Source organism: Moschus berezovskii, chromosome 19 (genome assembly GCF_049115385.1).
Source record: "Moschus berezovskii isolate FMDL1 chromosome 19, NW_MosBer_1.0, whole genome shotgun sequence".
Taxonomy (NCBI): domain Eukaryota; kingdom Metazoa; phylum Chordata; class Mammalia; order Artiodactyla; family Moschidae; genus Moschus; species Moschus berezovskii.
In genome coordinates this window covers 75266732-75289834 of record NC_142478.1, presented here as the reverse complement: position 1 = coordinate 75289834, position 23103 = coordinate 75266732, and the positions used below count along the sequence as shown (strand labels likewise).

The 23103-nt window shown below is 62.8% G+C and overlaps 1 protein-coding gene across 1 annotated transcript; it reads right to left on the bottom strand.

Moving 5' to 3' along the window:
• Nucleotides 1-11567: 11567 nt before the first annotated feature.
• SCARF2 (scavenger receptor class F member 2) lies at nucleotides 11568-22675 on the bottom strand. Its single transcript, XM_055404866.2, has 11 exons — nucleotides 22426-22675; nucleotides 17768-17826; nucleotides 17562-17663; nucleotides 16883-17402; nucleotides 16562-16780; nucleotides 16300-16428; nucleotides 15627-15730; nucleotides 15436-15553; nucleotides 15056-15171; nucleotides 13889-14041; nucleotides 11568-13128 (listed from the first exon to the last, which is right to left on the bottom strand). The coding sequence occupies exons 1-11, from the start codon at nucleotides 22578-22580 to the stop codon at nucleotides 12293-12295; spliced, it is 2511 nt and encodes an 836-aa protein (XP_055260841.1). The 5' UTR covers nucleotides 22581-22675; the 3' UTR covers nucleotides 11568-12292.
• Nucleotides 22676-23103: the final 428 nt, after the last annotated feature.

Genomic DNA, 23103 nt, shown 5'->3' with positions numbered 1-23103 from the left:
GATTGCCGGGAGAAATATCAATAACCTCAGATATGCAGATGACACCACCCTTATGGCAGAAAGTGAAGAGGAACTAAAGAGCCTCTTGATGAAAGTGAAAGAGGAGAGTGAAAATGTTGGCTTGAAGCTCAACATTCAGAAAACGAAGATCATGGCATCTGGTCCCATCACTTCATGGGAAATAGATGGGGAAACAGTGGAAACAGTGTCAGACTTTATTTTTTTGGACTCCAAAATCACTGCAGATGGTGATTGCAGTCATGAAATTAAAAGACGCTTACTCCTTGGAAGGAAAGTTATGACCAAACTAGATAGCATATTGAAAAGCAGAGACATTACTTTGCCACCAAAGATCTGTCTAGTCAAGGCTATGGTTTTTCCCGTGGTCATGTATGGATGTGAGAGTTGCACTATAAAGAAAGCTGATCGCTGAAGAATCGATACTTTTGAACTGTGGTGCTGGAGAAGACTCTTGAGAGTCCCTTGGACTGCAAGGAGATCCAACCAGTCCATCCTAAAGGAGATCAGTCCTGGGTGTTCATTGGAAGGACTGATGTTGAAGCTGAAACTCCAACACTTTGGCCACCTCATGGAAGAGCTGACTCATTTGAAAAGACCCTGATGCTAGGAAAGACTGAAGGTGGGAGGAGAAGGGGACGACAGAGGATGAGGAGGTTGGATGGCGTCCCTGGTTCGATGGACATGAGTTTGAGTGAACTCCGGGAGTTGGTGATGGACAGGGAGGCCTGGCGCGCTGCGGTCCATGGGGTCGCGGAGAGTCGGACACGACTGAGCGCCTGAGCTGATGTGCAACTGGAGATTATCACACTAAGCGAAGTAAGTCAGAAAGAAAACAGTAAACATCTGTGCTCCCTGATGGTGCAGTGGTGAGAATCTGCCTCCCAAAGCAGGAGACACAGGTTCGATCCCTGGTCCAGAAGAGCCCACGTGCGTGGAGCAACTAAGCCTGTCTGTCACGACTACTGAGCCAGTGCTCTAGAGCCCATGAGCTACAGCTACTGAAGCCCAGGTGCCTAGAGCCTGTGCTTCGCAACAAGAGAAGTCACTGCAGTGAAAGTCCACGCGCCACAACCAGAGGCAGCCTGCACGCCACAGCGAAGACCCAGAGCGGCCAGCAGGAGACACAGTAATTAATCAAAAGAAGAGACAGACAAATAGCACGCGGTGTCGTTTATACGGGAAATCTAAAATACGACCCAAATGGACCAGTCGCCCTAAAGGGGTTTGGCTGCAACTCGGAAGTTGGGAATCCACGTGCAGTAGAACCTGGTCATCCCCAGGTCGTGGCGAGGGCGTCCGTGCCCCTGGAGCGGCTCTGCCCTGTGTGTTCACGACCCACGCGTGTGACAAAGGTTGACAATTGTGTTGCCAGGATTTCTCCCAATCCTGGGTGGGGGGACTGGCTAAATCCCCAGGAAGTGCTGCCCAGCCATCCTTGTGTGGCTTAACTTTTCTTTTTTGGCCGTGCTGGGTCTCGGGCTTTCTCTGGTTGAGAGCAGGGCTGCTCTCTAGTGGCTGTGCGTGGGCTTCTTCTCCTGCTGTGGAGAGTGGGTTTCAGAGTGTGCAGGCTCAGTGGCTGTGGCAGCCGGGCTTAGTCATTCTGAAGCTTCTGGAATCTTCCCACCCGTGTCCCCTCGTTGGCAGGTGCACTCTTTACCGCTGGACTACCAGGGAAGTGTGTGGCTTAACTCTTGTATCTGGATCTCCCCATTTGAAAGCAGACAACACCTGGGATTCAACACTCACGTTATGCAAAAAAAAAAAAAAAAAAAGACCTTCAGACCCAGCACAGTAGCAAGCAGAGTGCCTGACTCAGGGACTGTCCACTGTTGCTGCTTCAGCGGCTCGGTCGTGTCTGACGCTTTGGGACCCCATGGACGGCAGCCACCAGGCTCCTCCGCCCATGGGATTTCCCAGGCAAGAATACTCGAGTGGGTTGCTGTGCCCTCCTCCAGGGGATCTTCCCAACCCAGGGATAGAACCTGTGTCTCCGGCATTGAGGCAGATTCTTTACGCTGAGCCACTAGGAAAGCCCATATTCACCCAAAAGCATCTTCCAAACCCAAATCCCCCCACACCAAACCATCTCTTTGCTGCAAAACAAAACTAAGCAAGCATCTGCTGAGAAAGTCCGGGGGCGGTCTTGGAGCAAATGTGCCAGGCCGGTGCCCAGACTCGGCCACAGCCTCTCAGTACCGGCCTCAGACGAGCCTCAGCAGAAGGTCCATCTGGACTCACCTCTCCACTGGCCGCTGTTAGTTCCCTGGAAGCTGAGCTGCCGAGTTTTGCCGCAGCAAGGAGAACCAGCGACAGAGCCGCCGCCCCGAAGGCCAGGGCCAGGGTGCTTGTTGGACGAAGGAGCTGCACAGCCTTGGCGTGGGGCACGTGGGGATGGGCAGGCGCAGCCGGATGGCACGGTGAGGGGGTCCCAGCTGGGCTTAACCAGCTCAGCTCAGACTAGATGCAGATGACCCCAGACGCCTAAAAACAACTTGGCAAACGCCTGGTTCAGGCTCCGGGCCACCTGGAGGACTCGCACGTCTCAGGCCCACGTGGCTCTGCATCGGCCGGTGGAGCGAACTTGGCCGATTACCCACGGGCTCAGGTCTCCATCCCGACCTAAGGGTGACAGAGCTGGTATTTCGGTATCGGAGGAAATGCCGACCATTGGCCAAGACTGATTTTTACCCTGTTAATAAACTATCTTTGGGCTTCCCTGGTGGCTCAGCGAGAAAGAACCCGCCTGCCAATGCAGGGATCACGGGTTCGATCCCTGATCCAGGAAGATCCCGCCTGCCGTGGAGCAACTAAGCACAAATCCTGAGCCCGTGCTCCTCAACAAGAGGCGCCACTGCAGTGACGACAGGAAATCCTGCGCAGCGATCCACGACCGCCAGAAATGAAGAGAAGCACTTCTAAACCCGCACGAGGACCCACAATTGTCTCGATCAAATTCAAAAGATAAATAGGTCAAAAAACTACCTCTGCGAGCCTAGTTCGCTAAGTCTCTGGAAAATCCGTGCTGAATGCCGAACTGAGCAAACCCCTCGGCAGCCCCAGAAATGGCTGCGGGTTTGTCTCCTTGTGGAGGTGCAGCTGGACTGTGAATAGGTTTTCAATCACCCCATTGTCTTTGTGTTTCTGGGATAAACCCCGTTCGGCAGCTGTGTGCAAACGTTCAGGGTGTGTGGACTGGGGGTGACGCTGGCCGGGCTGCCCAGCGCTGAGCCCCAGATGTCACTCTGGCTTTGCCGGGAAACAGCCACTGAGACGGCGCCTTGGTCCTGCTCCGAGCGGGAAGGGGCCCGAGCTCAGCTTCGCCTGCCGGGCCGGCCTCCTGCTCACTCAAACACAGAACAAGAAATGAGGAATGAAGGGGGTGGGCCAGGACGGAACCCATGAGGACCCCCAATGTACACACCAGATTTCTAGGTGATGAGTCCTGTTCTGAATTATTAAAATGACGGACACGTTACTTCTGTAATCGGCACAAAAAACAGTTTCCACCTTGAATGATAAACTGCAGGGGCCACAGGTTTTCCCCTGGGCTGCTCGGGAGTGACACTCGCCTTCTTTCGCATCCAGAGCCAGGAGTGACAGAGTGGGGGTGGGGGGACCAGCCAGGCTGCCTCCACGCGCTCCTTGATGGTTTGGTGGAGGGAGCCATAGGCAGAGCCGGAAGGTGACAGGCGGGCAGCGGGCCTGTCCCTGGGAGTGGAGGGCTCCTCCCTGAGCCTGAGATGAGTCATGGTATCCGGGTGCTAGTCAGGGTCAGAGCAAGGCGATGGGAAACTTGAGTTCAGGCTGGGAGTGGGGAATTGGGGCCAGGGTGCTGGTGCTGAGAGGTGGGCGATGCCTCCAGGTGTGTTCCCTGGCTCCAGCACCGTGGCATGGAAAGTAGCCTGCCCTCGCTCAGCGGCTGCCTCGGGGCGGGATGCCAGTCTAGAAACACCTGGCAGGGTCCAAGCCCTCTACACTGTGCTGAGCACTCCTGGCAGTGGGCGGCAGGGGCGGGCCAGTCAACCTTTGTTTGTGAAAACGTGCCTCCAGCCAGATTTGGGCCCTGGGCTGCAGCTGGCCAATTCTTCCTACAGATCGTAGAGAAGGAAAAGTATGGCAGGTGAATAGGATGGGCACTGGGCCTATGGCTCTCTGCAGACACGGAGGCCCCAGGCGACCGGGAATTGCTGGGGAACACCCACAACCTGGTTCCCTCAGCCCAAAGCACCAAAGCCTCCCACCAAGGAAAACCCCCAGGTCAGAATGTCCCTGGCTGCCCCCACCTGGGGGCACATGGCGACCTGGGCTTCCCCAGTGCTCAGACCTTGGAAGGAAAAAGGTCACCTGACTCTTCCAGGGTCTGGCTCCCTCTCCTCTGAGACTGCCCACTATCAAGACGGGTGCTCTGATTGGAATAAAAGAAAGCTTTGCTCCTTAGTTCTGGCCTAAGACCCTACAGAGTTGCCTGAGCCATGCAAATTGTTACTATGGCCCCAAATTCATTCAAACAGGGACTTGAAGGCAGAGATATGTTACACCAGATGTGAAGAGAAGGGGTGATGATCCCCCCTTTTTCTCTAGTGAACAGTCCAATGTGGCCTCGTTTTCAGCCAAGAAAGGATGAATGGCATCTTGTGGTGAACTGCTGTGACCTGAGCCAGTGTCAGGTAAGGCCCTGTCCCAACTGCCACAGTGGCCCCGGCAGGCAGTGATCCACTGGCCAGATTTCTGTTGTTACTATTGCACTAATATATTCCACAGAGGCGTCATTCCTGCAGCCACCAGCCCCCACTCACATTTACTTTTGTTTCATACAGTAATTATGATAAAATACAAAAAGCTGTCACATCACTTTGCCGACAAAGTTCTGTCTAGTCAAAGCTATGATTTTCCTAGTGGTCATGTATGGATGTGAGAGTTGGACCACGAAGAAGGCTGAGCACTGAAGAATGGATGCTTTTGAACTGTGGTGTTGGAGAAGACTCTTGAGAGTCCCTTGGACTGCAAGGTCAAGCCAGTCAATTCTAAATAAAATCAACCCTGAGTTTTCATTGGAAGGACTAATGCTGAAACTGAAGCTCCAATATTTTGGCCATCTGAAGCGAAGAGCCAACTCATTGGAAAAGACCCTGATGCTGGGAAAGATTGAGGGCCGGAGGAGAAGGGGACGAAAGGGGATGAAATGGTTGGATGGCATCACCGACTCAATGGACAGGAGTTTGAGCAAGCTCCGGGAGTTGGTGATGGACAGGGAGGCCTAGTGTGCTGCAGTCCATGGGGTTGCAAAGAATCAGACAGGACTGAGCGACTCAAACAGCAACAGATAACATCAGTTTTAGGGGTTTTTTTTCTTCTATTTTTTCTACGTGGCTCGCGCAGGATCTTAGTTCCCTCACCAGGGATCAGGATGGAACCTGCCTCCGCCTGTGCGGTGGACACGGTCCCCACGCGGTCGCGGGGGAGGTAACCGTCCCCGGTCCCCGGGAGCTGCCGAGGCGCTCCCGCTAGATGGCGCCGCCGCCGACCCGCGGGCAGCGGGGCGCCTGCTCTGAGCCCCCGGCCCGGTGCCTGCGCAGCGCCCGCCGCCGCGAAGGCGCGCGGGCGGGGAGACGCCGCGCCCTCCCCCGGGAGGCGCGCGGGGACACGCGGGCACCCACGGCGCGCGCCCCACGCGCCGGCAGGGGCGCAGCGGGCGCCGGGCCCGGAGCCGGCCCAGCTCCCGCCGGAACAGGCGCCTGTGCGGGCGGAAAATGAGCGGTGGTCTCCGGGGAGGCAGGGAGGCCCGGAGAGCGCGAGAAGGAAGGGTTTGGGCGGAGCAGCTGCTCCGGCGGACACGGGTCATCGCGCGTTCGCCCACAGCGCGACCCCGATGGGAACCACGGGCTCTGCGGGACGCTGGCCTGTCACTGCAGGCCCACCGATTGTGACGAATGTCCCGCTTGGGGGGAAGGTTCAGATAGTGAGGGTCAAGGGGGAGGAGGTGTATGGGAACCCTCTGTCCCTTCTGCTTAATTTTGCTGTGAACCTAAAACTGCTCTAAAACAATAAACACTATTGTTTTTAGAAAAGTAATTCAAAGTGAGGAGGAAAAAAGCTCTGAAAAACGGGTCAAGGGAATACGAAGTGGGTTCTGGCTTAATGAAAACTGTAGGATGGAGGCCAAGCTGTCTTTCTGTTAAACCAGGTTCTACCCAGTAGCTCTGACTTTGCAACACATTCTACAGGACTCTGGGGTTTAACCCAGTAGGGGCCACTCTGTTGCCCGTTGCACCCCAAAGTCAGTACCCAACCACAGTCACGTGTTTCCAAGGCTCCCAGACCACCACCTGCCTCAGGTCCAGTATTCAGCCCAATGTCACAGCTCACCTGGTGAGGCCCTGACCTCCTTTCCTTTCTTTTTCTTTTTTTGGTGTGATAAAAGACACACAGCACGAACTCTACCATCCTAACCCTTCTAAAGCACACAGCTCAGCAACACTAAGCACACTGACACCGCTGTGTAGCCGTCACCGCCACCTGATCACCCTTTCCATCCGTAAAACTGAAACGCCGGCCCACTAAACACTGACTACCCGTCCCCTCCCCAGCCCCTGGCCCCCCACTTTCTGTCCCTCTGTGAATCTATTGTAAATACCCCACATAAGCAGGAGTATATAATATGTGTTCTTTTGTGATGAGATGATTTCATTTTCATTGAGCGTAATGTCTTCACAGTTCTCCCTTGTATTATGTGTCAGAATTTCTTCCCTTTTTAAGACTATCTTGGAATGTGAAGTCAAGTGGGCCTTAGCATCACTACGAACAGAGCTAGTGGAGGTGATGAAATTCCAGTGGAGCTATTTCAAATCCTGAAAGATGATGCTGTGAAAGTGCTGCACTCAATATGCCAGCAAATTTGGAAAACTCAGCAGTGGCCACAGGACTGGAAGAGGTCAGTCTTCATTCCAATCCCAAAGAAAGGCAATGCCAAAGAATGCTCAAACTACTGCACAATTGCACTCATCTCACATGCTAGTAAAGTCATGCTCAAAATTCTCCAAGCCAGGCTTCAGCAATACGTGAACCGTGAACTTCCAGATGTTCAAGCAGGTTTTAGAAAAGGCAGAGGAACCAGAGATCAAATTGCCAACATCCGCTGGATCATGGAGAAAGCAAGGGAGTTCCAGAAAAACATCTATTTCTGCTTCATTGACTATGCCAAAGCCTTTGACTGTGTGGATCACAATAAACTGTGGAACATTCTGAAAGAGATGGGAATCCCAGACCACCTGACCTGCCTCTTGAGAAACCTGTATGCAGGTCAGGAAGCAACAGTTAGAACTGGACATGGAACAACAGACTGGTTCCAAATAGGAAAAGGTGTACGTCAAGGTTGTATATTGTCACCCTGCTTATTTAACTTATATGCAGAGTACATCATGAGGAATGCTGGGCTGGAAGAAGCACAAGCTGGAATCAAGATTGCCGGGAGAAATATCAATAACCTCAGATATGCAGATGACACCGCCCTTATGGCAGAAAGTGAAGAGGAACTAAAGAGCCTCTTGATGAAAGTGAAAGAGGAGAGTGAAAAGTTTGGCTTGAAGCTCAACGTTCAGAAAACAAAGATCATGGCATCCGGTCCCATCACTTCATGGGAAATAGATGGGGAAACAGTGGAAACAGTGTCAGACTTTATTTTGGGGGGCTCCAAAATCACTGCGGATGCTGATTGCAGCCGTGAAATTAAAAGACGCTTACTCCTTGGAAGGAAAGTTGTGACCAACTTAGATGGTACATTAAAAAGCAGAGACATTACTTTGCCAACCAAGGTCTGTCTAGTCAAGGCTATGGTTTTTCCCGTGGTCATGTATGGATGTGAGAGTTGGACTGTGAAGAAAGCTGATCGCCGAAGAATTGATGCTTTTGGACTGTGGTGCTGGAGAAGACTCTTGAGAGTCCCTTGGACTGCAAAGAGATCCAACCAGTCCATTCTGAAGGAGATCGATCCTAGGTGTTCATTGGAGGGACTGATGCTAAAGCTGAAACTCCAATACTTTGGCCACCTCATGCGACGAGTTGACTCACTGGAAAAGACTCTGATGCTGGGAGGGATTGGGGGCGGGAGGAGAAGGGGACAACAGAGAATGAGATGACTGGATGGCATCACTGACTCTGTGGACATGAGTTTGAGTGAACTTCAGGAGTTGGTGATGGACAGGGAGGCCTGGTGTGCTGTGATTCATGGAGCCGCAGAGTCGGACACGACTGAGCAACTGAACTGAACTGAATATCCCATTGCATGAATGGACCTCTGTTTGCTACCCATTCATCCGTCGACGGACACGTGGGTCGTTTCCGCCTCTTCGCTAATGTGAAACTAAGTAACCTCCTGACTGACCCAGGTGACTCGGCCTTGTAGCTGGACTCATCCGCCGATGCCCTCACTCACCGCAACTGTCCCCGTGAGGACCCAGGGCACCTGCCCATGCGCCCTCCTGCTTGTCCTCCGAGGGAGCCTCAACCTCTGCAGACACCCTCGCCTGTCTCTGGACTCTGGCTGTCTGCTCTCAAGCCTCGCTCTCCTAACCTCACCCCCCATCTTCACTGCCCTCTTGGGGGGCCCTGCATTCCGTGAGCCTCCCCACAGGGACCGACCGCTGGGTGAGTCAAGGGCGCCCTTGCCCTTGTCACCGCCTCTCTGTGGCCTTAAGGAAACCTTGGCATCCACATGGTTCTTTCCATCTGTGGCCACCTCAAACCATCTTCCCAGCAGCTACTAGCTCAATCGATTTAAGCTCAAAACAAACAGACAAAATGGTCAGACCATGAAACCAAAAGAAGCAGACACCAGAAACCAAGTCCTCCAAAAAGATCAAATTCTTCCTGTGCTCCCAACAGACGAGGCCCTGGCGCACAGGCCCCAGGCGCTACCTGGAGGAGTGACTGGGACCCAACGACAAGGGTTGGGGCTGCAGGACCGCACTGGGAGATGTATGTACCAGATGGTCAGTGGGTGGTTTTATTCCCGCAATGGCGGCAGGAGGAACATTGGCTAACAAGGGATGTCGACCAGGAGAGGTAGCAGCCGGGGTTTTGTAGAGCCGGGTGATCGAGGGAGGCGCGAGATTGGACGAGGGGGCCTGACACCTGCCAGGACAACTTGGCCTTTCAGGATCGGGCTCTGGGCTCGCAGTGGGGTGCGACCTCCCGACACAGGTGAACTCCGCTGCCTCGTCCGTGCCCGCCTCCTGGTGCGCCGTGGGCTGGGCGCTCTGGGCGCGCCTGTGAGCCTGCAGGGCGTGCGTGTGCGTGTTGCAGGTCTGGGTCCCTCCCCACACTTTTCTGAGCCGGGGGCTGTTGTCGCTGCCCGTCCGTGCCGTCTCCGTGTCCCGCACCTGGTGGCATCGTGTGTGCTGCTGAGCCTTCTCTGTTCCAGGTGCGTTTCGCCGAGAGCGTGCTTCCCTGCACACGCGTGTCTGCCTCAGCGCGTGCGTCTCCCCCCATGTTTCCCTGGTTCTCCTGCTGTGCGTGTGCGGTGTGAGGGCTTCAGCCTCAGCGTCTGTGTGTGTGTTGGCACGCAGGGCCGTCTGTTTCCGCCCTGGGGCGGGGGTACTGCTGGCATCTCTTGGTAGCTCCCAGTGTGTGTCTGTGTGCACGCGTGTGACACGCGTGTGCGTGTAGCTCAGCCCCTGTGTGGTGTGTGCTCAGGCTCAGGCTTTCTCCAGCCCCACATTCCTCCCACTCCTTTGTGCTCTGTGCTACAAAAAATATTTGCGTTTTCCACGACTCATAATTTTCCCTCCTCAATCGCTACCAGATGTGGGTCCTGCGCTCCCTGTCCCCATGGCAACGGAGGTTCCAGCAGCCGCGGTTCCCTTTTGTGGCGCCTGCCCCGGGAGCTGGCACTGCTGCAGGCCCGTGGCGGGCAGTGGGTGTCGGGCCAGGGGGTTCTGGCAGCTCCCTCCCCAGGCTGCTTCCTAGGCTGTTTGGGGTGCCCAGGCCACAGCGTCTGGTCCCCAGGGCGCCCGGTGGCAGGGGTGCCCCTGCTCCATGAGGCGCCAACACAGAGGGGCCCCTGAAGTTCAGGATCTCTGATGCCCAGAGGCTCCGGGGCAGGGGGGAGGGGCCCTGGGGGAGGCCTGGGGGACGTGAGACACGGGGCCCGAGCCCTCCGGTCACCCCACACTGTGCTGATCCAGGCCGGGCGGTGTCTTGCCCACTGGAGCAGGGGTTGGGCGATCGGGGAGCAACAGGGTGGGCACGGTGAACAGGGGTGCCCAACCCACCGCCTGCCCTCCACCACCCTCCTCGGTCTGCCCTGCCCTTGCCGGGCCTCTGCCCCTCCTGGCTGACATTAGGGCTGTGTTCTCCGCCCGGCAGTCAGCATGGCCTGGTGTTGGAAGGAAGGGATGAGGCTGTGGCCAGGCGTGGGGCCACGGTTGGGAGGGTGCCCGGCTGGCTCGAGGGAAGCTGCGGGCCTGGGGACCGGGAGCCTGCCTTCCACGTCAGGCCTGACCAGGCCAGAGGCGGGAACCACGGCCACAGGAGCCACACCAGATGTCCACCCGTTCCATGAGGCATCTCCGCTCAGCTGGCTCGGCCCCTGCATGGGTCACCGACGTGGACCTCCAGGTGGCATCCGACCAGAGGACTGGAGACTCGCCAGGTGAGATCCCGGAGTCGCCAGCACTGGGCACACTCCAGCCGTTCCAGGGTGTGCAGGGCGGGTGTGGGGAGGTGATAGGAGCATCTTGGCTGAATCTCCTGATGGAAAGAGCTGGCAGCGGGGAGTGAGGGAGAGGTCTGCCAGGCAGAGGCTGGCGATGGAGGAGCCCAGGTGGGCGGGGACAGCACACACCTAGAGGGGTGAAGTTCTGGAGCTCGGGAAGGTGACTTGCGAGGCCCTCCTGAGGGCCACAAGCCCTGCAGACATGGAATAAGGGGCCGCAGAAAGAAGGCCAAGCCAGAGAGGGGGCCAGCCGGCGCCAGGCAGTGGGGGCCTGCCTGCGGGGCCAGCTGGGGCTCAGGGCCAGGCGTGCTCCCCCCTCCCCCCAGCTCTAACAGCCGGCAGGGCAGGCAGCTGAGCGTTTCCGGCTGAGGACAGGGAGCCCATTGAGACAGACAGCGGGGCTCTGTGCACTGCCAAACCGTCTTGTTTGTGCCAGACATGGCCTGGCTAGAGGCTGTGCCCCTGGCCTGCTGCCCCCTGGCCACAGCCTCTGACCCGCCCCAGACACACCAAAGAGCTCAGGGCCCTAAGCATAAAGCAGTGGCCAGTGGGGAAGGAGCAGGGCAGGGGTAGCGGCGCACCGGCTCCTTCCTCGTAACCACCCTATCTGTTCCTGCCCGGCACCACTGGCGGAGGGGTGGGCCAAGTGGGTGCCCAACACATTAGATAAAAAGATGAAGGCTGGGCAGATGGACAGGACCCACTTCCCACATGGTCCTTGGGGACCACACCTGGGCTCCCAGACACCACTTGGGTAAAGGGGTGCCAGGATCTCTTGGGGTGACGTCCTTGTTAGAGGCCCAGCAGAAAGGAAGCAAACAGACCATTGTGGGGGGGAGAGGCACTTTATTCAGAAAGCTTTGGCCGAGCCCCTGCCGAGAGGAGCCCATCCTGGGGCCCCCCAGGGGTGAGGGTGGGAGCAGCCCTGCTGGGGGCCTATAAATATATCTCTTCAGGCCACTGGAGTCGCCCCTCGGATTCCCAGGCATGTGGGGTGCTGGGAGGCCATCGAAACCAGCTCGACAGTGGAGGGGGCTGGGGAGGACCGGTGGGGGACAGGCAAGCCCCATGAGGAGCAGAGACCAGCCCTCCTCCCCAGGTTCCTGTCAACCATAGGCCCTGGGGCTCAGCCAGTGGAAGGAGCCTCCAGCCAGAGGCGCCAGGCCCTGACTGGAGAGGCATCCCGGGTGGAAATGCTTCTGGCCCCAGCCAGTGAGAAGAGGGCCCAGCCAAGGCACTCTGGGCCAGGGGGAGGTGTTCTCTAGATAGAGCCCTCCTGCCTCTGGCCTTGGAGAGCCCGGCGGGCAGACGGGAGCCCTCCCCAGGGAGGCCGTGGGAAGGGAGGGGTCAGCCAAGCGCCTGTCAGGCCTCAGCCACGGGGATGGGGCTTCCCACCGCAGCGAGCACGGTCCTGTCCAGGAGGGACGAGGGGCCTGAATCAGCGAGACGCACCTCCCGTCCGGCGGCTCCAGCCTGGGGCCCCCGCGGGAGACGAGGGGGCGCGGGGTGTCAAGCAGCACTGCTAAGCGGGGAAGTTGCAGGCCCGTGGGGCCGCCCTTACTACAGCGTGGGCGCGCCCGCCCGGCCCGGCTCGCCCGCCAGCTCCCGGCTCTTCTTGCGGGGCGGCTTCTGGATGGGGGTTTTCTTCCGAGGGGTGTCGGATCCCGGCGCGCCGGCTGCCGCCTTTTCGGGCCCCAGGGTCTCGGGCGCGGGGGGTGCGCGGGCCGGAGAGGACGGAGGCACGGAGCGCTTGGCCTTCTGCGGAGGCGCCGGCTTCTCTCGGGTGCCCTGCATGCCCGGGGGCCCCTCGGCGCGGCCCAGGCTGCGAGTCTTGTCGCGCAGCTCGGCGGCTAGCATGGAGGCGGCCTCAGGCGCGCTGCGCGGAGGCCCGCCAGCGTCCATGGGCTCTGGGAGGCCCGGGCCACGGGCCCGAGCCTGAGCCCGAGGCGGGGAGGGTGCCGCGAGGGCCGGCCCTTCTTCCGCCAGCCCGGGGGGCCGCGCCGACGTGTCGCTGGGCGTCCGTTTCCTCTTGCTGGGGCTGGGAGCAGCCTCGGGGCCGGAGGGTGGAGGCGAGGGCGCAGGGGCGGCGGCGGCGACCCCGGCACCCTGCTTGCCATGGATCCAGGACACCTTGGGTTTCGTGGCGGGGTCGGGTGGTGGCGGCTTCCGGCGCTCGGGCGATGGCGAAAGCGACAGACCTCGGGCCTCGTCCCGGACCCGGGCCGGCCGGGCCTCGCGCCGGGCCACGCGGGCATACAGCGCCCCTCCGGGCCTGTCGCCGCTCGACGCCGACCGCTCGCTGTCGGAGGACGCCGGGAGGGGCGCCGCCTCCTCCGCGGGCGTGGTCACCGGCGCCTCGGCGGGAACCTCCGAATCCCGGCTATCTGCGGCCGCCTCTGACCAGGGAAGAACGGGCTGGTCACCGCCCGCGGGAAAAGCTCGGCCCTCCAGCCTCCAGGCGCAAGCCCCCGCCGGCGCCCCTTCCCGTCCTCTTCCCTCCCCGCTGGCGCTTAGGCGTCCTGGCATCCAGCCAGGCCTGGCATGCTCCCTGCGCTGTCTGCAGACTTGGAGCCCCTGGGCCTGACCAGGGGCTCTTTCCTGGGCTGCAGCCCTACCTCGGCAGCCAACCTCTCCCGCACCCCATTCCCGGCCTCAGGGCCACCATCGCCACATCTGACCCTTGATTCCTTATCCTTACTTAAGAGCAAGACCTTCCAAGGCTCAGGGTCACCTGGTTACCTGCCCAGGGTCATTCACGGGGATGGCAGCAGGAGGAGAGGGTCCAGAAGTCCAGAGGGTGAGCCTGCTTCCTGACGTTTGTGAGCCAAGGCTTCCCGTGAAAGTGTGCCTCCAGACCCCACAAACTCCCTTTCCTGTCTCCTCTTGCCAGCTCCTCTCCCAGCCCAGAAACTTCTCTTTGCCTGGTCTCCCCAGATGTGAACCCAGCTGTGGCTACCTCCCCAGACCCCCAGCCCAGTCTGGTGCTGGACAGCACAGAAGCCTGACCTGCAGCCTCAACTGTGTGTCCCCCACCCCCAGCTAACAGCATCACCAGCCCTTCCTCCCTATTCCTCCAAGCACAGAGATCTTTTCAGCGAGAACCCTTCGCTGGGTCAGAGCGAGAGGGGTCCTCACCCCAAGCGGAGGCGAACTCACCCTCGTGGGGTACGCAGTACACGGGGCCCTCATCCGTGCTATCGAAAGAGGAGAAGGAGGCCCGGGAGGACCATGATGGTGAGGGCTGCTCCAGCCCTGAGGGCGGCTCCAGGAAGCTGCAGTTGAGTGTGTTGTCCAGGTCATGATGGGCCACTGGGGAGGAGGGAGGCACAGCTGCCAGGGGCCCTGCCTTGCCCCAGCCAGGGCCCTCACCAGCCCCCCTGCCACAGTGAGGTAGGGACCCAACCAGCCGTACCCCAAGACTCTGAGTAGGACAGGCAACTCAATAGGCCTCTCCCAGCAGCCAGGGAGCTGACCAAGGTCAGGCCAAAAGTTGTGAAAAGAGGGAGCACCTGGCCTGGGAGACGCCAACAGGCCCTCCAGGCCATGCTTCAGACCCTGCCCCGTGGCAATTTCTGAGAGCAAATAAATGCTCAGTGGGGAGGCCAGTCTTTGGCTCAGCCCACCTCGGCAGGCTACCACCCCCAGGCACAGCCTCCACAGATAGACCCTGCCAACAGGGAACCCCAGAGGCTGGCCAGCCTGTCCCCATCGCACAAACAGGAGGTGGGCTCCAGCCCTACACCCGTGTCCATAGGCCCCACCATGCTGAGTGGGCCCAGCGTGGCTTTTCTCAGCTGTCTCCACCTTTACCTCCCGGGAGACTTCATCACCTCGTCCCCTTCATCTTTGGAAACAAGTGGGAAAGCTTGTCTCTTGGAACAGAGAGCTTCCACCCCGGTGTGAATCAGTGCAGACAGAGGAGAGAAAACGGCATGCCCTGCAACCAGGCAGCTGACCGTCCTGACAGCTGTGGGGGCCCAGGGGTCAGCCTGCCCCCTTTCCAGGGAAGACCCTGGGCACTGCCAGAAGTCTGGGCCGGGGGCGGGGGCTTCTTGCGGCAGGGCATTCCCACGCACAGGCCCCGCGTCCACCTGCGGCTCCGCACCAGGATAGACAGTGCGTTCACTCCCGCAGACTGCGGGGCGACGGGACGTCCAGGCCACCACCCCTGCCTTCCTGCCGGGCTCCCCCGTATCCGCGAGCCCTCTTTCCTCGCCCTGGGCGCACCTCCCCTCGCCCCTCCCATGGCGTTCCTATACTGACCCGGTCACGCCCACTTCCCGGCAGCCACCTGCGTCGGGGGTGTTCCCCGGTCATCCTTACCTACGACCTTGGGCAGCTTCTGCCTGCGGAGCGGGATCCGGGGTAGCTTCATGCTGATACGACTGAAGCGTCCGCACAGGCGCTGCGGCGCCTTCTTCCTCCCCAGCGAGAGCTCCCTGCGGGGGCGGGGCCTGAGCGAAGGGGGCGGGGCCGTGCCTTGGCCTGAGGGGCGGGGCGAGCCAGCGGGGCCCACCCACAGGGCGGGGCCGGGAGGCGGGGCGGGGTCTAGAGTGGACGCGGGCAAGGGGCGGGGCGAGGCGGCGAGCGGGGCCTGAGCGAAGGGGCGGGGCCAGCGGGGCGGGGCGGGGCCGGGAAGGGCGCCCCTCGCCGCAGACCCCGCGCGACGCGCGCCGGGCTAGGGCCGTGCCGCGAAGCCTCACCCGCGCGCTGGGTCCTTGCCGCGGCAGGCGCAGCAGCAGCCGAGCAGCGAGAGCAGCAGGCCGAGGAGCAGGGCGAGCAGCGCCCCCGCGCCCATCACGCCTTTGCGCTGGTTGGTCTCTGTGGGGAGCGCCCGATCAGAGCCGGGTCCAGAGACCCCCGCGCCCCCGCCCGATGGCCCCTACCCACTCACCCAGGCGGCAGGCGCCGGTGACCGGGTCGCACGAGTCCTCGTGGCAGCTGCAGACCTGAGCGCAGTCCACGCCGTGGAGCCCGGGCGGGCACGTCAGGTTACAGCTGCGGGAGCGCCAAGTCAGGGAGGCGGGCGGGCGGGGTCTGGGGGCGCCGCCGAGCTCCTCTCCGAGACGCCTCCCGCGCTCGACCCCGCGGCCGGCCAGCCCCGCGTTCCCTGCCTCCATCTTCTAGGGACTGCGGCCACCCCCACCTCCAGCACGTCCTGGACGATCAGTGTTTTGGAAATGCATGGGTGCACTCCAGGGCCGGGGAGTCTGGGGGAGCGGCCGAGATGACTGGCCGCGGTGCCCACTTCGGGGGCTGACTCTTGTGTACAGGGAAGAGAAGCTGCCGGACCAGACCCGTGCGTGTACATGGAAGTCCCTGCTCACTTCATGTCATCAGCTCAGGGGAGCCCACTGACCACAGGCTGACCTGGCCGCCAGACTCAGCTCGAACATCGGCTCCACACCAGGGCAGGAAACTGCCCCCCAAGAGCCCCTGGTCGCTCCCTAGCTGGCTGAGGGCCAAGCCTGGGTCCCGTCTGGTCGCCAATACGGCAGCACCTGGGGCCTGGCTGGAGCCCTGTGCCGGATCCCGACTCCTCAGACCTCTCGTCCCTGGGCACTCACTGGGGCCCTCGGGCGCCCGGGCTGCAGAGGCATCTTCCGGACTGGAAGTCGCAGTGGCCGCTCCCGCAGTCGGCGCACACGAACGCGCAGTCCTCGCCGTACGTGCCGTTGCTGCACTTGGTCTCACACCTCGGAACGCGGGGAGGGCGTCCGTGGAAGCAGGGCCAACGACCCTGAAGCCCACAGAGCCCGACGCGGGGGGCGGTCGGGGGAGGGAGGGCGGCGGGGGACTGCGTGTCCGGGGCACACGCAGGTCGCTCACCGGTCGCCGATCCAGCCCGCGTTGCAGCGAGTGCACTTGCCGGTCACGTGGTTGCAGGCGTGCCCGTCGCGACACGGCGGGCATCGGCGGCCGCAGCCCTCGCCGTAGAAGCCGGCGGCGCACGGCTGGTCGCACTTGGTGCCGTTCCAGCCGGGCTCGCACGTCAGGCAGCGGCCCTCGGCCACGGTGCACGGCTGCTGGCCCTTGCACTGGCCGCATCTGGGGAAGGGGCGGGAGGCTAGGCGGGGCCCGGGCCGCCTCACCCCCGCCCCCTCGGCGGCCTGTCCTTCCCTTCCCTCCCTGGGCGGGGCCCGCGCTTACCGGCGGCGGCAGCCCAGGCCGTAAAAGCCGGCGGGGCAAGGCTCCCGGCAGTACTTGCCCCTGTAGCCGGGCTCGCACGCGCACGTGCCGTCCACCGGGTGGCAGCGGCCGCGGAAGCACTGGCAGTAGCGCTCGCAGCGCGCGCCGAACGTGCGCTCCCGGCACAGGCAGCGGCCGCTCTGCTGCTCGCAGGGCGACGTGTTGCAGGCGCACTGATTGTTGCAGCTGCGGCCCCACCAGCCCGCGTGGCACAGGCACGCGCCCGTCTGCGGGTCGCAGCGCGACGTGGCGCTGCAGTAGCACGCGCTGGCGCACTGCGGGCCCCACCAGCCGGGCTCGCAGCGACACGCGCCGCTCCGCGGGTGGCACGCGCCATGCTGGCACTGGCACGCATGCTCGCAGCGTGCGCCCCAGCGCCTCGCGTGACAAGTACACTGGCCCGTCACGTCCTCGCACTGCCCGTGCGGGTGGCAGACGCACAGCTCCTTGCAGTCGGGACCCCAGAACTGGCGCGGGCACTCTGCAGGAGTGGAGACGGGGGCAGGCCCAGGCGCTGGAAAGAGCCTGCCAGCTTCCCGCCCTGCGCCCCACCCCTGAAACAGGTCCCGCCTCCCGCCCAGGCCCCGCCCCTCCTGGACCCTGCCCCCACTACCCCGCGCCCGCCCGGATCCGCGCTCACTGGTGTCGCAGTTGGCCCCGAAGTAGCCGTGGCGGCAGCGGCACTCGCCGGGTCGCACGCACACCTCGTTCTCCGAGCACGTGGAGTTGCCTTCGCACACAGCTGCGGACGAGACGGGCCGAGGTGTCCCCAGTCCAGCCGCCGCCCTTGTCTCCTTCTCTCCGTGCACCCCGCCCCCGGCCCCGATCCCAGGGTGACCCACTCACCGATCCCACACTCGTCCCCTTGCTGCCTCCAGCCGGCGCAGCACGTGAGCTCCTGGGAGCTGCAGGCAGAGAGACTGGCGCCTGAGTCTGAGCCCCTCGCACTGAGGCCGCCCCAGCAATCCCCACCCTGCCCTCAGGAGGTGGTTGTCAGAAGCGCTGCTGTAGGTTCGGGGGACTCCAGTAAGTCACAAATTTCAGCCATCCAGTGCAAACCCTGGGAGGTGGCAGAACGCAGACCTCTTCCGAGAACTCCACAGTTCCCTCTACTTGGGGGTCTTGCCTCTGCTGATCTGTGCCCTCTTCCCCCATCCGCCAGGCCTGAGAAGAGACCCCAGGCATCCGAGGAGGGGCAGTGGTGAGGTGGACCTGCTCCAGGGAGGTAGGCTAATTGCACCCCGGGCTGGGGTGGAGTCTGGCCTGATGGGTATCAAGGGTTCAGACCCAGACTGTGCCAGGGCTGGCTGGGCCGGGCAGCACATCAGGATGCCCTGCTGGGGCTGAGACAGGCAGCCTCTGAGCAAGGGGGACTTGGTGAGGGGTCTGCTCCGGCAGGGGACGCCCAGGGAGTCTGCCAGGTGAGGAAGTGCAGGTGAGAGCTGCAGAGCGCCAGGGCGCGACGCGGGCTAGAGGGAGGCCACACTGCAGCGTCCTCTCTGCGCAGGCTCGTGAGACCTCAAGTTTATTTCGCTTTTTCAAGGTACAGTAGGAGGCGAGAACCTCCTAAGTGCCCCATGTGGGGCGGTGCAGCCTCCCGAGCCCTGGGCTGATGGGGTGGGCAGACACAGAGGTTCGGTGGCCCTGCCCAAGTGAAGCCATGGCCTCTGGCGAGGGTCATGAGGGCTGAGGTGGGATGTGCCCACGTTGCGGGCAAAGGAGGTCAAGAAGGAACAGACACTCAGGTCTGCGGGGTCTCAGATCCTAAAGACACATGGCCTCTGTCCAACCTCAGAGCAAAGGAGAGGGCCTCTCAGGGAGGATGGGAACCGAGAACTGGCATGTGTTGGTGGAGGAGGTGGGAGGGGCCTGATGGCCCTGGTGGGTGGGGTGTCAGGGAAAGGAAAGGCTGAGCTGCCCCTCAGCAGGCCCCTCAGAAGATGCCTTCCATGTTCCCAGCTTGAGATGATCACTAAACCCCAGGTGGCGCCCAGGACCCCAAGGGAGTCCCCTCTTCCAGAAAGGGTTGGATTCTCCTTTGGGTCAAAGATATGGGACCTGGGGAACAAGACCCATAAAACCCCAACCTCCAAAGAATGGGCCAGTTTATTTTCCACAAATGAAACTGGAAACCAGAGACAGGAACACTCAGCAGGCCTGGCTTTTCCTGGCCCCCAGTGTCCCCACCCACCCAGCCCTGCCCTGGGGCTCCAAGGAGCCCATCTACAGGGAGACCCATCACCCCCTGCCTCTTCTGCCGGCCTGAGCCCAGGACTCTGGATGGAGAGCCTCTGGAGCCGGTCCTTCTGCAGGTGACCCCACCAGAATGGCCTGCTGGGACAGCCTGGGAATACTGCCCACCTTCTGTCCCAGATGGCCTGGCTGCCTCGCTGTGACCAGCTTGGGAGCCTAGCCTTAGGGCCACAGGGAAGAGCATTGGATGTCTGGGTCTGCCACTTGCTGTGTGACCTTGGGCACAGAATTTAACCTCTCTGAACGCCAGTTGCTATATCTGTACAATGGGTCCCCATAGGTTTGGCAGGAGGATTAAGAGAGTGAGATGTGTCCAGCTTTTGGCACCAAAAAAAAAAAGAAGTCACTCAGGAAATTTCCAGTTAGCTCAGCCGGTAAAGAATTTGCCTGCCATGGATGAGACCCCGGCTCAATTCCTGGGTTGGGAAGATCCCCTGAAGGAGGGCACAGCAACCCACTCCAGTATTCTTGCCCAGAGAATCCCATGGACAGAGGAGCCTGGCAGGCTGCAGTCCATGGGGTTGCAAAGAGTCGGACAGGACTGAGCGACTAAGCACAGCTCAAGAACTCACCCAAGGCTGCTGTGTGCACTGCAGCCCATGCTGAACGGCGCCAGGAAGCTCCCCCAGCAGGGCTGGCACCCAGGCGCCACCCAACAGAGCAAAAAACCCCACCCGCTGGCGGGACAGAGCCCATGTAGAGGACGAGCCCGTGGGACCTCTCCTCCTGAGACGGGTGGCAGAAAAGGCTGGGATGGGCTAGCAGCCCGGTTGTCTCAGATCTAATGAAAGTGAGAGGTCAAGAAAGAGGGCCGGGCACAGGGCAGCTCAGACACTCAGGCGGGACCCCGGGTGTCAGTCCAGGCCCGCGGCAAGCAGGCGGTGCCCCCGCCACAGAGCATGGCCACTGCAGCTGGAGCTGTGCTGACTCAGACCTTGATCCTGAACCTGCCCAAGCGCACGGCCCACTCTGCCACTGTCTGTCCAGTCCTCTGCCCCCACCCGCCCCCGGACTCCACAACTGCCCGGCTCTCCTCCCGCCCCGCCATGGGTACTCCTCCTCTGCGCCCCCACTCGGTCCACTCTGGCTCCCTCGCGAGGCTCCCCGAGTCCCAGCGAGACACTGGCAATGCCTTGGGGGCCTCTTCCCTGCAAGCCCCCACCCCGAGTCGGCTCTATCTCAGGGTAAGACCTGTCTTTCCAGGCTGAGAGGCTGGGACCCTGCACCCTCCCAGAGACGATGCACAGAGAAACACCCGGCTCGACCTTCCCAAGTGGATCCAGGATGGACAGGTCACTTGTCCCCTGCCCCCCCTCCCCCGCCACCTCATCCTGCCTGCTTGTCTCCCACCTTCTGCCCTCCTGCCCCAGGGTTTCCGGGGCTTCAGTCTTCTCAGGAGCCGGCAGAGCTTGGGTGGTCTCTCCTCCACCATCCCCATCCCAGGCACCCGGGCCCCTTCCAACAGACCGTCAGCACGCAGGGCCTGACCCCGACACCGCAGGGCTCTGCTCCGGGCTCCTCCCCCCAGGCCTCTCACTCCTCGCCTCCGGTTGGGTCTCCCCGCGGAATACCTCCTCCCTGGCCCTTGCCATGTGTCAGATGACGGGTGGTACGTCTCCCCCCTACACGCATGCACACACACATACGGGACAGCTGTACCCTGGCACTGCCAGGGCCGCACACAGAAAGCCTCCGGGGTTTTACTGACAGAGCTGCTCCCCTCCGAGGTCCTCCTCCCTCCAGGCAGAGGCAACAGCTAGTGGAGCTTCGAAAGGCCCAGCCTTGGGCAGGTCCTGGAAGAGATGGTCCAGATCCTGGGGAGGGAGGCGGGGCCCCTAGTGGCGGTGGTTCCAGCCCCACGCAGGACGAGGGTCATCCCCCTCCCTCCCCTCCACCGGGAGCACGGCCCAGCCTGAAAAGCTTAAGCGACGTGCCTGAGGCCGTTCGGATGAGGAGGCCTGGGGATCTGAAACCCAGCCCAGGCTCCCGGCTACTGGAACAGACCGTCCGATGGGGAAGTCCAGGGCGGGGGAGCGCGGGCGGCCGGCCCTCGGGTCCCCCAGTAGGGACCCCCACGGGGAAGGAGGGCTGAGGCGAGGCACAGGCCGGCGGCGATCCCGCTCTCCCCCCTCCAGGCGGCCCCGCCCGCCGCCGCCGCCGCATTCCTGGGGCCGGGGAGGCCCGGGAGGCCCGGGAGGCGGCGGCGGCGTCGATGTGAAGCAGATGGCGGGCCAGGCCGGCCCCCGCCCCGGAGGCGGGGCTGGCAGCGGGGAGGGGTCTGCGCGCCTCGGGATGCGAGCTCGGAAACCCCGCGCGGCCCCTCACAGCCCCTTGTCTGCGGCGACCGCCCTGCGCCCGGACACGGCCTCCCTGGGCCCTGCAACCCCGGGCGCCCCGACTGCAGGGGGCCGGTGGCCGCCTCTCCGGCCGCCCGCCCGCGCCTGAGCACCCGCACACGCCGGCTCCCCGCCCCCGCGCGGAGATGCCCTTGACCTCGCAGTGGCCCCTGACAGGCCCTCCGACCCCGGCGCCACCCCCAGCTTCTGCCCCGCGCTCTCGGTCCTCCGTGAGCGGTCCTGGGCCCCGGCTCCCCGCCCCCTACAAGGCCTGTCTTCGCCCAGCCCACGCGGGCTTCCCCAGCCGGCTCCTGGGGTACCCGCGTCCCACCCGGGAGGGTCCGCATCCTCCCGAGGCCGGCGGCCGCCCTTGTCCTCTTCCCGCTCCCGGCCCACTCGGAGCGGAGGCTCCTCGACGCCCCGTTAGGTGACCACCCTCTTCCCACCCACGTCCGCTCTTCCTAAGGCGCCAATCTGTGCTTCCCGCTCGCCTCGAGATCTCCCCGGCTGCCCCCGCGCAGGGAGGAGGCCACCGCTTGCCTCTCAGCCTCCTTCCCTCCCGGCTCCGGCCACACTCGTCTGCCCGGGCACATGCCCTGCCACGGGCTCGGGACGCGCTTCCCGTCTTCTTACGGCCCTCCCAACCCGGCAAAAGGGTCCTTCCTCTCTGAAGTCTCGGACCCCGGGTGTCCGCCCTCCCGGCGCCCGCTGCCCTGCGCTCTCCTCTCGCCGGGGGTATCCTCGGACGCACCGTCGTGGCCCGGTGCCCGGGCTCGGCCTGGAACGGAGCCGGCGTCGGGGAGGGCCGCCCGAGGGGCCCGCGCGTTCGGCGCAGGGCGGTCCGGGGCGCCCCCTCCCCTGTCCCGGCCCCGGGCGTCCCCTCCGGCCCCCTCCCCCAGCTCGGCCGGCTCCTACCCGGGTGCGCGGCACACGTTGCGGCCGCGCGGGCTCAGCTCCTGGGGCGCCGCGGGGCCGGGCATCAGCCAGAGCAGCAGCAGCAGCAGCAGCGACGGCCCCCCGGCTCCCCGGCGCCGCGCCGGCCCGGCCCCCCGGGGCCCTGCGCCCTCCATGCGGCGCGGGGCAGGCGCGGGGCGGGCGCGGGTGCGGCCGCTGGGAGAGCGGCCGGAAGCGGAGTGCACGGCCGGGCGGGGGGCGGCAGGAGGGGCGCCGGGCCGGGCAGGAAATTCCACATCGGCTCCCTGATCCCGGGCCAGCCGCGGCCGGCCAGGCGGCAGCGCCCGCCCCGCGCGCCAGACCCCACCCTCCGGCCGCGCCACCGCCCCTCTGCGCGGCCCCCGCCCCCAGGCGGCCGCGCGCAAACTTGGGGCGAACTTGGAAAGCGCCCGCCGGCGGAATCCCCGGCCGCCGCGCCTTTCCCTCCCTCCCCAGACACCCACCCGAGAAGCGGCCCCTGCGCGCTCCCGACGAGGCCCGGCCCCGGGGCGGCGGGAGGCAGCCAGGCGCGGCGCACCAAAGCCCCCTGGCCTGTGCCGCCTCGGACCGCAGGTCAAGGCCTCAAGCCGGCCTCTGCTCCCGCGGCGAGGGCGCAGTCAATGCCTGCAGAGACAGCGGCGCCCCATGCTTGAGGCCTTG

Excerpts from the sequence above, each read along its gene's own strand:
- SCARF2 (XM_055404866.2), bottom strand. The coding sequence starts at position 22,580 with ATGGAGGGCGCAGGGCCCCGGGGGGCCGGGCCGGCGCGGCGCCGGGGA. Across the intron at positions 17,827-22,425 it reads AACGTGTGCCGCGCACCCGG|CTCCCAGGAGCTCACGTGCT; the intron begins GTAGGAGCCGGC and ends CTCTGCCTGCAG. Across the intron at positions 15,172-15,435 it reads GGCAAGGACCCAGCGCGCGG|GGAGCTCTCGCTGGGGAGGA; the intron begins GTGAGGCTTCGC and ends CCGCCCCCGCAG.